This window comes from Aulonocara sp. 'chitande type north' Nkhata Bay, linkage group LG16 (genome assembly GCF_057382095.1).
Source record: "Aulonocara sp. 'chitande type north' Nkhata Bay isolate Kocher_YH1m ecotype deep benthic linkage group LG16, A_spYH_male_GT1.1, whole genome shotgun sequence".
In the NCBI taxonomy this organism is placed as follows: Eukaryota; Metazoa; Chordata; class Actinopteri; order Cichliformes; family Cichlidae; genus Aulonocara; species Aulonocara sp. 'chitande type north' Nkhata Bay.
In genome coordinates, this window is record NC_141359.1 from 22101091 (window position 1) to 22113309 (window position 12219).

Sequence of the window (12219 nt, forward strand, 5' to 3'; positions counted from 1 at the left end):
AGCTTGTCTTTTTTTAAAAATGTACTTTGTGCATTAGAGGTAGGATCGTAATTTAATCTACTTTTCTAGTCCTACCGATCACTCAAAGTGCTTTCAACAAGTCAACAGCTTTAACTATACATACAGCACTCGATTTCACATTCACTGCTGATACAGAATCACTGACACCTGCCAGAATTTTGACCAGAAACGTCCTTGCTGTGAGATGTTAAATACTTTGATACCATGCCAACCTAATGAAGAGCATCTGTCCGTGTCAAGGAGTGTACAAAAATGCCTGAACAAATGTATGAAATTTTAAAATACTTCCTTTTTTCTGTAATGTGGTCACTTCACTTGATTTGTGGCTGCATGGGATTTGTTCATGGCTAACCCAATCAGAAGTTCTAAACTCAAATAGTTATTCTTCACATTATTTTCTTCATCAGTATGTCTTTGGACTTGATAGTTCAAAGACATACTGATGATTGGTCTGCAGGACAAACAGGATGTCTGGAAAGTACTGAAACCTCTCCAAATTATTGAGGTTAAAAACTCCATTCCAGTCAGCCACCACCTCTGCACTGAAACATTTAGTGTGTAATACTGTGGTAATTGCCGTTTATATGAAACAGTAAGATGTTCTCTTATATTGTGATTTGTCATTCGTTGTCACACCATTATGTAAGATGCTCGTTATAGTTTCATAATTAGCATCAAATTGAAAATGATGTGAATATATCCAAGTATTGCACGATTGTAACATTCTAAGGACGTTTATATAACACATAACTTTGTCAAAACAGGTTTTCCCCCTTATTTTTAGTCTTTATTAAGCTAGGACAGTGTCTCGACTGTTATAATTGCTGGTTTGATAACAGCCAGAGACATAAATGCTGTTAGCATTGTGTCAGGAAGAACATCTGGTGCAAAACCCAGGAGGCTCAAACATGTGGAGTTACCTGCTGTGCCAACCCCTTGTGACAATGGAACAGCTGAAAGTCACTTGTATTGAGTTGGACATGGAGGAAGACAGGAAAGCTGGGATGACACACAGTAAATGGGTAACCTACTCCATCTGGTGAGCTACACCAGCACACGGAGATAGTTTTACAAATGCAAAATAGACAACTAGAGGTTTGCAGTCAGTGTAAAACCAAGCCTGTAACTTTAGAATCACAGCTCCATAAACTGTATTTTTAAATCTATTTGATCCATAATTCATATGCCTCTGGGCCACATGAGGTTATTGAGAAATAAATATGCATTACTGTCTCCCCTGCAGAGTTAAGGCTCCACAACAATTTCCCTCAATACAAACACGCCAAAACATGTAACTTTAAAGCTGTACAGCCAAATAAATAAATAAATACAGCACTCAATTTTAATGTTTAATTTATTCAATTTTATTTTTGCTAAATTAAAACCTGACCTGGTCTTTTAAACATTCAAAATAACTTAAACATTTAGCACTGTGGAAAAGGAGAAGACAATGGCCAGTTGTAAAAACTTTCAGTGAACAACTGCAAAGAAAGGCTAATTTCCCTTGAACACCAAAAATAGCAAAACCAGAGCTTATTTCCCTGTTATACACAAAGCACATTCAGTAACTTAACAGTAGAACTCTTAGCATAACTTATTATGAATTTTTACCAAGAGACATTTGGTCGTCACATTCTCTTGAGTCAGAGAGACCTGATTACAGCTGTACTACAGATTTAAGTTAACCAGTTATGCAAATGAACAATATTACTCATTAAGATCATTGAAAAGGGAACCTGCCTATTGGTGCAAAAGTTAAATAATCGTCACAGGAACAATCATTATTATTTTATGCATGCTTTATAAAAAAAACGTTGGTAACTTTACGTTGGTTTCCATTATTATAATTAATGGCAATTGTTTTTAGTCATAAAGCAAGCAGAAGATGTTAATGGGACAGTCTCATGTGAATTGCTCAGAAAGAAGAATTTTCCAATTATTTGTAATTATTTTCCATAAACAGTTAAGTACCATCATATCAGATACCAAAAAAAAGTCAGTTGTAAATAACATCCCTTTGTTTTCCAGTGAAATTAAAAAGCAAAATTTCAAAACATTTCCTTTTTTTCCCTAGTTCACAATACATCGTCATCAGTGATTCTGCCCGTTTTACATATTCAGCTTGCATGGCTGGTTCACGAAAGGCTTTCTAGCTCTCCATGGAGTCGAGGAACTCTTCTTCTGCGATGTGCTCCAGCCTCATCAGGACTGCGTGTGAACTGGCGGGTGGGTAGTCTGCAACAGGGAAGTAGGTTGCGGGATCGCTGGAGGTGGGAGGGCTCTGGAAGGAATGAAAAAGGGTGCGAAGGAAAGGCAACAGCTGGGTGATGGAGGAGAGGGAGCGCTGAGGGAGGAGGGGGAACTCCAAATGCTCAGTAGAAGTTTCCTCACTCAGCTCGTCCAGTGTCTGAAATCATGCAACAGGGCAGCATAATCAGAGTGAGATGACTGAACATTACAAATAACTTCTATTAAACTATATTTTAAATTAAAATAGAGATAACATAAGAAGTTTAAGGTAAACCTCCCTGACATTTCCACTTTGATTGTGTGATTTTGATTTTCAACTCTGAGAAACTAATACACTAAATGTGAGACACTTTTAACTCCTGATGTATTCCTCTTACAACTGTTCCTTTCATGTTGTGTGTTATCTAACACAGCTCTCTATTTGAACTTTGTTCCTGATAAAAACTCCAATTCAAGAGTTACTTTGGCATCTGCACTCAAGACAGAACATCAAACGCCATCTAGGTGACCAAGCCCTTTGTCATTCATGCATATGCGTCACTGGCTAAAAAAGCGTTACTGGTCTGTTGGAAAAAAAAAGAAAAGAAGCAGGCCTGATATTTGTCACTAAAGCTACAGAATGTGGTGGTGCTGCTGCTGGAGTATAAAGACGCTCCGTCAAGAAGCTGATGCCCACCATCTGTTCATTAATGTTTAACAATGTGCTGCTGCTTGTGCTTTTACACTGTTCCACTCGAAATCATGTTGTACAAACAGCATTTACATCCAAGTTTGAGAGTTTTGAGACTGTGTGCTTATTCAAGAAACATACGAGACATTTCTGAATGGTTATTATGAAAATTATGGAAAAGTGGAGGTGTGAAAGACCACAAATATCTGAACTGTGAGGCCGTGATTGTGACCTGGTTTATGACTCGTGAAGCAGGGATCACACGTTCTACGTCGGCGAATCCGTTACGGTTTGCAAGGGTTCCACTATGACATAAATTTCGTCATCAGATGTGTGACCGTCTGTGTGCCTGCCTATTTTTTGTGTATTTACATTACAATGCACCAACTATGCATGCACCACAGACGCTGGACTTCAAAGAAGTAGAACAGGAATGACTACTCACCTGTCCATGTCTGCAACAGAGTATACATGGTGCATTCCTGAATAAGTCGAATGTCGGAAGCTTTATGTGGAACACACCCTCAACTTGGATTTCCCTCTTAGAAAGTCAGAGCAGACCAAAATACCCCGAGAACGTAAACAGCAGTAAAACTGTAAACTTTTATTCTGTGGTGCCAATGTTGTGTATTTTTGACTCACTCAATAAGCTATATGCAGAACACTAATCAGGCTCTATTTATGAATGTGATTTTTAAGCATACACAAATGCTGTGTTGGTAGTGATACCTGCACGGTTCCACCCTCCCAGAAACCAAAACAAATCCTGTTTTTCTCTAGCTATTTTCAGGAACATGCTAACGCAGAATGCAACATAATGCGGGCTTAAGCAGGTCTGCTTTCCTTGCATGCTGGAGGAAGATGATCATCTCGTCCCATTTTTTCTCCATTCTAGTGACCCTAATTATGAGTGTTTGACTTCAAAAAGTTCAAAACACTTGAATTTGGGGAAACATTGACTGTTCTTACCCCATAGCGTTGCTGTATTCCTTCTAGTACTCTCACAATGTGTGGTATGCATTCCTGTTCACCTTCTATCAGTGTATTTTCTGGACCACTGTAGCGGTTTACATCCACCTCAGGGACAAATGCCCAGCGATACCTGTGTGATGAACAGATAATCATGCAAATGAGTCAAAAACAGACAAAATTAATAATTATTAGTCAATCTCACAAAATATCTAAGCATGCTTTAAAGTCCCTTTGACCCCATTTCCTCTCTTACATCTGAAAGAGTGGTATCCGCTCTGGGGGAAAAGCCAGCGAGGTGTCCAGAAACTTGCAGGCTGACAGGTACATGTCCAACTCTGCCTGAGAGAAATTAACCTGTCCATTTCTGTCAAGGGTTCCACGCACCACTTTAGCCAGTCTTGGTGATTTACAAGAAGAAAAGCAAAGTTTTTAGACACTCAAAAAGGTGGAATGAAACAGGAATTTGTCAATAAAACAATTAACCCACTTTGAGTTGTCTTTGTCCACCTGCAGAGCCTTCTCCAGACGTGTAAAAGTGCGAATCTGAAAAACAGAGACAGACAGAAAATAGATGCTAAACACAGTTTGCTCCATGTATTAATCCACGTTCTTAGAGAAATTAATCATTACCAGTTCTGTAACCATTATGGGCCAAAGAGATGTCAGGTGCTGGGTGGAAATCCGCAACAAGAAAACGCGAAACATCAGGAACATCTGGGCTGAAACAGCAGGGCTGGGGTTCATACGTAAAGTCTCTGTGAGACGCTCTAGAAGGAAGAGAAAGAACAAAACAGTTTTTTGCTTGTTTTTTTGAGTCAGATTGAGCTAGATCACCTTTAAATTTGCAAAATATCCAGTAACAGCAGCTAACCTTGAATGAGGGGCAAATAGAGGTGGTACTGGTCCAGTTCTCCGCTGAACATTGCAAATGCCTGGCGTTTCAGCAGCATGGGTTTCTGGTCAGCGTTAGCAAACAGTTTCAGGGAGCTACTCTGCATGCCTGCAGTACAATGAAATGGAGATTTATAACAGCGCCCATTTAAATTGGTAAACTACATTATTAAAAGTGACACTGCGACTGTTCTGTTCAAATTCTTTTTGTGTCTGCACATCATTTTGAATCCTTGAATGTCCTCTTTTATCACACAAAAGCTTCACTTTTATACTTTCAGTGTCTTTCCAGAATTAAACATCTTCTGGAGTCTGTACTCACTCATGAGGTCTTTAAACATGGTCTTCTCATGAGTCAGCAGGTGGTCAATAATGGATTTCCAACTACAGAAAACACGGAACAGGCAAGCAGCAGAAATTAGAGGCTGGTGATGTCAAAGTTATATGTGTAATATAATTTCAAACTTGTAACAGATTCACATGAAATTAAAATAAGGGAAAAGTTTGGTTTTTTTAATTAATCCAACTTTTTTTTTATGTTCTTTGAATTAGATGCAATAAAAAGTACATAGCTGTTATATGACACTAATGGGGCATCTTAAGGTGAAAGTAAATACTTTTGTGTATTAGAAATTGACATCCAACACACAAATATTACTAACCTTTGTGCACAAGAGGCATCCATTGTGAAGAAGAGGGGGTCCATGAAAAGCTCAAAGACCTCTTTCTTCCAGGCCCTTTTGGTATAGGCATACCCACTCAGACTGCTAAGAAGTTGTGCACCCGCCTCAAAGCTGGGCATGTTGTAGGCACTGCAGGAGAAAAAGTTAAAGTTAAAGAATTCCATTAAGCCCTATGAGACCAAAGGTGTTAAGATTATCCAAGTTACCTGTGGTTCTTCAGGTAGGGGAAAACATAATACATGAGACGTGAGATGAGAGGAACAGCTTTCTCCTTCTCGTCACTGCGATACACCATGTCCAGAAGCGGTGCCAAGATCTACATGGTTAGAAAGTGTGCTAAATAGTGCCTGAAGCGCAGACAAACCATGAATCCATTTATTTAATAACAAATAAAATCCCACCTCAGCCAGAAGTACAAGAGCCTGCACGCTGTAAACTGAGGGAGCAGAAGAGGAGACCATGGTGCTAGCTTGAGCTGCTGACTCTGTCAAGGACAGAAAGAACAGCAAGATAGTTTGTTAGTTGTAATAAGAGGTGTGTGGGTGCTGTGGCCACTACGTCTGACCATGTTAGTGCTTTGAATCTAGAATGGCTGTTACAGGAAAAATGATTCTATGTTTCTTTACCTTCTTTTAAATGTACAAAGATGCCTTTTGTCTGCCCTCTGCCTATGGTTAGATTAGTTTAGAATTATCTTTTTAGACTTTCCCAGCAAACACATCTTGTTTCTGGGACATATTGTTTTAGATTGTTTTATCTTCCCTAGCTCTCTGCTGACGAGACTAGCACCATATATGGAGTTGTTTTATTTTATCTGTTTATTATTTGTTATCCTGTTCTCACTGTCTCTGTGCTCTGTGCCTATAAAAATTACCAAGCCACTGTGCATGGTGTGAGTTGTTCTTAGCAGCTCACCCGTGTACACGTTTGATAAAGAAAGTAACTTTGTCTCATTGTGTCTTTATTTCTCCTGGGTTTTTTACAGAGTTTTCCCCCAACAATGGCAAAGGAATGTTACAACAGTATTCAAGTAAAAAAATGAAGTAGACAAGAACCCTCAAGCAATGATTCGCTATCATGGTCGCCAGCCCGTAATGTGAAAGAAAAACGAACACCTGGGTCATTAAAACATGGCCAGATGATGCTCTCCTCTAATTACAGGACTGTTCGGATCGGACAGACTGGTACATCTTTGAACAGCAGGACCTGGAGACCCTAACGGAAAACCTTGGATGAAGAGTGAATTACAGGGTCTGATCAGAACTCTGTACAGCACTGCAAGAGCGAACCCGAAGAGGGGCATCAAACAGGCCAAGGAGGCCTACAGGAGGGGGAGAGAGGGCCTGGAGAGGTACCAGAACTCTCAATAACTACAAAGGCCAGAGCCCCCAAACCTCCGACACCAGAGGACCTCAACACCATCTTTGCTTGGTTTGAACGGCCTGTAGACAAATGATTATACACCAACCCACCCAATTACGTTGTACATGTGCAAGGACAATAAAGGGCTATTCTTCTTCTAAATGAAAACAAACAGAGATGTTGGGTAAGTTTGATACAAAAGGAAGGGGAGTGTTTATGGTATGGTCCTGGTACTGAACTTTAGATAACTTATCTACAACTGAAAAAAGTGCTCTTTGAAAGACTGCTGACAGGGTGTAGCCCTCCCGTGGCCCTGAACTGGATATAGACTGATAATAAAATACCCATATAACATTCACTGTATGTCTGCACTGCTCCCATAGATATTGAATGATGATGCCATTTGAGTTTAAACTATTACTCAGTTTAAGCAGAAAATTATAATAGGCCCCCCTTTAACTCAAAGAAATACACCCATTCAGGCAGGAAGCTGGGCTTGGGATTCAAGGACATTCAGATGTGAAATGCAACAAATAAAAGAAATTAATAAATTGTGAACACAACAGCCTCAAGCTTATTTTATGGCGGTTAGCAATCTCTGCTAGGTCCAACATGACTGAGGCCTGCATTTATACCCATGTCTTAACTTTCCTCAAGCAACAGGCAAATGGCCGTATCACAGTCAAGGTGACACATTTGTCAAAGAAAGTTACCACAATGGTCGCCATCCCCATCACCGTCATCTGGCTCATCAGCTTCCGGGCACACTTGAGGTTGAACTTTGACCTCAAGGCTACGGCTGAGCCAGCTAGTCTGCTCCAGAGATGACCCTGCAATCCCACCTACTGCTTCAAGGATCCTCTGAGTCACCTCCTGTGCAACAATTTAATAATTAAACACTTGCACCTGCTTACTGAGTCAATCCACTGCTTTCACTTACATTAGCACACAGCATCTCACCTGCAGATCTCTAGTATCCTTCTTATTGTCCAGGTTAGGGAGCCTGTTGACAAAGTCATTCAGGATTCTGCAAGAGAGAATCTGTTACTAAACATCAAATCCTCCCAACTGACACAAACAAGTTAAATATGAACAAGATTTAATACATCGAAGCATCTACATCAGTTTCTGTGGCAGAATTAATAATCCTACTTTTCAAAAGATGTTCTAAATACTACTGGTAGTCAAGTTAAGATGAGAACTGACCCCAGGAGTAAGAAATGTCCAGGGGGGGCCAGGTTGAGCTGAACAGACTCCCGTAACAGACTGAGGAGAGGTGCAATGTTTTCCTGCAGAGCCTGAGCTGAAATACTATGTAGGGAAGAAGAGATGGTTTCAAAATGGGATTATTTTTAGAGCATTTTTCTGATCTATATAAAGCCTTGGTTTGTGCTTGAATTATGTTCTAGCTCATACCTCTGGATATAGGTGAAGCTGAACTGCAACATGGGGATATCGACCAGTGTCGACTTCTAATGGAGAGAAAAATGGGAAAGAAAAAAAAGATTCAAGAAATGTACAAATTACAAATCTTAAATGTCTTTCCATGCACCTGTGTTTTTGTACCTGTTCTCCTTTGATCTGATGTGGTTTTTTCACCACCTCTTTGACCAAATGTAGGACAGTGTCTGTGTGCAAAGTGCTCAGTGATTTCACCATCTCCACGATGGTCTGACGAGACTCGCTGGCTACGGGCAAAACCTGAAGGAGAATAGAGTGTGAAGCTGCCACCGAGCGACTCGGATATGAACGCCCTTTCATCGTTTCCACGCGCACTGTAGGTCTTACTTTGTTTTTGTGCCTCCTTTTACTCTTCCTGTTGCTCCACACGACTCCAAGTGACGCCATTACCTGAACGCCATACTGACCAGTTAGAGGGAGCAGGAACTCCAGTATCCGCTGCCGCAAGACCTAGAAATGGCAACATTGTGTCTGGATGAGTTCATGACTTCTTCAACAACACATGCGGCATTAATGATGACTGCGATGATGCAGTCTACAGTTAACATAGTTCCAACACTGTGAACAAAACTCAGTGCTGCACAGAAAAGCTTACGGCTATTGCCGATTCCCCACTTTTCGACTTTTATAAACAGCAAATACACACCTTGGTCGTTCTGAAATAAACAGAGGTAGAAGTGTGTCTGCTGCTCTGGCCAGAGTCCGATGCGCGCCGCTGAAACTCTTCCCTCATGACCACGCCCCATAACAATGCCATGCTACTGAGCATCTGTGGCAGCGCCTCAATCACAGCGTTGCGTGCGTTACGGACATCCACAGGGTCGCAGGCTACGAGGGACTGACGGAAAGCCAGAGAGGAAATAAAATGAGCATTAAGTGGTTGTAGATGTAAGAAGTACATACTGTATCTGTGCTCTATTTTTTACCCTTTTGTTGTCCAGTAGACAATAGTGTGTAATGGTGGTCAGACCCTCCAACAGAGTCAGTGGGTAATCAGGGGCAATGTTCTCCTTCCTACTACTCAGACTGGTAAAAAGTCAGAAGAAAGAAAGAAAATGTTGCATTAAATGTACAACTAATATTCAAAATCCCATTCTAGGAATTCCTATTTTCATATCCTGTTAAATCCTGTGTATTTAGGTTACCTCTGGTTTGTCTTCCCTCCATCATGCTCATAGAGCTTGACGAGCTCGTCCAGGTTTCTGCAGATCTGACTGATGAGCGGAGTGACAATGATGCCTAATGAACGTCCCAAGTATGGCAGAGAGGAGCAAAGCAGCGACACCCAGTGGGGGTGCATGGCATAGCCGTATTGGGGCTGCAGAGCCCTGGCTGCAGCAGAAACAAACATGCCTTGGGCTGTGATCGGGTGGCTTTGGACGTACTGGGCTGCTTTGATAGACTGTTGGAAAAGGACTGCAGTCTGCCACTCGCGAGCAAGGGGGGTGCTGGCAGGTGATGATTCACGAGTCTCCCCTGGTTGGCCAGGTGTCCCGCCAGGCCCAGCTGTTGAGGCAGCTCTACCTGACCACACATGGTATTCCAGGACTATTAGAGCCTGGAGAAGGTTGAGCAATTCCATCTGTAAGGGGTATTGTTCCTGTCCACCTCCTGCCCCGAAATTCACCAGACTTTCCTCCGACAGGCCTCCCTGCTCCTCTAGCAGCTCCACACCTTTAGATTGTCCTTTGGCTGTCCCCCTCTGGCTAATGTACATAGATGCAGAAAGTGTAAGCAGAGCATACTGCTGCACTTTACAACCAGAGAGGAGTCTGCGGATGGACTCCATATCGGACGCATCCTGTCCTCGCGCTGTGCAGCAGAGCTGGTTCACAATGCGGGTCAACACCGCCACGCTTTTCACCTGAACCTCTCTGTTCCCCTGCAGGTCAAGGGGACTCAGGCTCAGATAGGAAGGGTAATGAGAGCGAAGGAATCGCAGGCACAATGAAACCAGCAGTTCAATGAGCAGGGACGGGGGTGCGGAAGGAGTGGAGGAGGGGGAAAGGAGGCACCCGTAGAAGTTCTTGCCATCTTGGGCCTGTTGGTGACGCTGCAGAAGGTTAGACACCAGGTTTAAATGTGCAGCGGAGCTCGTGTCGAGCGAGGTGAAGGATAGAGCATCCACCAGAGGGCACTCAGCACTGCTCCTCATCAAACTGTCCAGCAGCCCCAAGCCTTGGAGCAGATGGCGCCAACCACCCGCCACAGGGTACAGCAGCACGTGGCGGAACAGGGAGTCGATGGCTTCTCTCTTTTCACGTTCCTGTTTTAACAGGCGAGACTTGGCCATGGCTTCCAGCTCCAAGTCCTCCTCATCTTCACTTGACAGTGAATCAGATGCCTGCGTGTGCCCAGACTCAACCCTCCGCAGCCCGTTGACCATTCCTCCTTCCTCAATGCTGGGATATGGAGTCGAGCTTGAGCTGGTGTTATCTGTGGAAACCTGAGCACCGCTGGTGTCAGCTGACTCAGTGTGTTCACTTTCAGCCTCCTCCTCGTCCTCTTCCTCTCCTTCTTCCGTCTCTTCACTCTCGCTCCTGGATGCCACTAAGCTGTCTGGTGGTTTTGCAGGATCTGGGCCGCTGTCCAACTCTGCCCACAAGGACTCTCGGTCCACAATGTTCAGGACATTTAAGGTGGTGACTTCTGTTGCCATTGTGTCCGCTGATCCTGAGGTTTTGCTTGAGCTTCGACTTCTACTGTTTAAAATCTTCAGGTTACCTTAAAAACGATGGACGTGTTAGCTCAGCATAAATGAACAGGACCAAACGCATAAGACCAACTAAAAGGTTTCATTTCATCGCCAAAACAACACATGCTGAAAAACGCACTTACCAGCAGTAACATTCTGTTTGATGCTCTGAATGGAGCAGCGCTGAGTGGAGGGATGCAGCAGCAACAACAGAATAGGCTCCAGGATCCGGATGACATCACTGAGGGACAGAGCCCGGACCAGCCAGCACTGAGCTGCTGCACTTATTGAGCCATCGGTACAGCTCAGACTGTCCACCACCACACACAGAGATCTAAGAGACAGGAGGAAACACGCATTTCAAAATCTTAGTAAGCAAACCTTTTGTTTCAAAGGGGCAGCAAATCAGAGGAAAGGGAACCAAGTGGGTGCAACAAAGTATAAGTTAAATGAGGAAAATTTTGAACTATCGATCATCTAAAGCTGCTCTAGTAGACTTCCAGAATAAAAGCATGGAGCTTCACATGAACATAATTGGTCCTCTTTAGGAAGCCACCAGCAACCGTTACTCAAACAGTTTCTCATTGTCATCAACTGCAAGCCTCTATTTTTAATTGAGTAAATTTTATGATTATTTTATTCATTTGGCACACAACCATACTAAAAACTGCAGGAGCACTTGAACAACAATATATTTTACACATAAGAATGCAAGAATGTTAAAAAAAAAAAAAAATCAAAATCAACATCAACACCCACATGACTCACAGCAAACTTAGGAAATCCAAATCAAGGATCCCAAACTGTACAGCTTTCCCACCTAATACCACACTCTACTATTTTACATCCTGTAGCATTACATATTCACATTAGGCAGCTGTCAGTGGCTGTGTAAACATTCTCTGCGGGAAAAACTAAAGTGCCTGTGTTCAAGCTGATCGTTCAAAGCGGCATTTACATGCTGTTTAACTGCTACCTTGCTGATGCCAAAGAGTGTCAGGTTAATCCACTTTTGAACTAGCACCTATTTCCAGACCATTTATAACCAAACCATCCACTATTTCTGTCCGATGTACTAACCGGTCAAAGGAACGACTGAGGGACATGGTCCTGTTGGTCTGGATCTCCCGGGTGAGGTGCCACAGCACTGTGAAGCGGTGTAGTGCTTCCAGCCTTACTGCCTGAGGAAAGCAAACATACAAAACTTTCACTTA

General features: G+C 42.6%; 1 protein-coding gene across 3 annotated transcripts in view; it reads right to left on the reverse strand.

Annotated features, from left to right (window-relative positions):
- Nucleotides 1-1367: 1367 nt before the first annotated feature.
- The window catches only part of dop1b (DOP1 leucine zipper like protein B), a 36331-nt gene continuing 25479 nt past the window's right edge, over nucleotides 1368-12219 (reverse strand). For 2 of the 3 annotated variants that reach the window (XM_086265903.1, XM_086265902.1), the window contains exons 18-38: nucleotides 12086-12186; nucleotides 11149-11339; nucleotides 9456-11034; nucleotides 9237-9336; nucleotides 8957-9148; nucleotides 8638-8760; nucleotides 8416-8550; nucleotides 8266-8321; nucleotides 8056-8160; nucleotides 7810-7876; nucleotides 7563-7722; nucleotides 5889-5971; nucleotides 5694-5803; nucleotides 5467-5616; nucleotides 5127-5188; nucleotides 4785-4913; nucleotides 4544-4680; nucleotides 4401-4456; nucleotides 4167-4310; nucleotides 3911-4043; nucleotides 1368-2428 (exon numbers count right to left, since the gene is read on the reverse strand). In XM_086265903.1, the coding sequence (XP_086122029.1) occupies nucleotides 2171-2428; nucleotides 3911-4043; nucleotides 4167-4310; nucleotides 4401-4456; nucleotides 4544-4680; nucleotides 4785-4913; nucleotides 5127-5188; nucleotides 5467-5616; nucleotides 5694-5803; nucleotides 5889-5971; nucleotides 7563-7722; nucleotides 7810-7876; nucleotides 8056-8160; nucleotides 8266-8321; nucleotides 8416-8550; nucleotides 8638-8760; nucleotides 8957-9148; nucleotides 9237-9336; nucleotides 9456-11034; nucleotides 11149-11339; nucleotides 12086-12186 (4071 nt within the window). In that variant the 3' untranslated portion in view covers nucleotides 1368-2170. Of the gene's footprint in view, nucleotides 2429-3386; nucleotides 3483-3910; nucleotides 4044-4166; nucleotides 4311-4400; nucleotides 4457-4543; nucleotides 4681-4784; nucleotides 4914-5126; nucleotides 5189-5466; nucleotides 5617-5693; nucleotides 5804-5888; nucleotides 5972-7562; nucleotides 7723-7809; nucleotides 7877-8055; nucleotides 8161-8265; nucleotides 8322-8415; nucleotides 8551-8637; nucleotides 8761-8956; nucleotides 9149-9236; nucleotides 9337-9455; nucleotides 11035-11148; nucleotides 11340-12085; nucleotides 12187-12219 lie in introns of all 3 variants that reach the window. The other variant, XM_086265904.1, reaches the window with a different exon arrangement.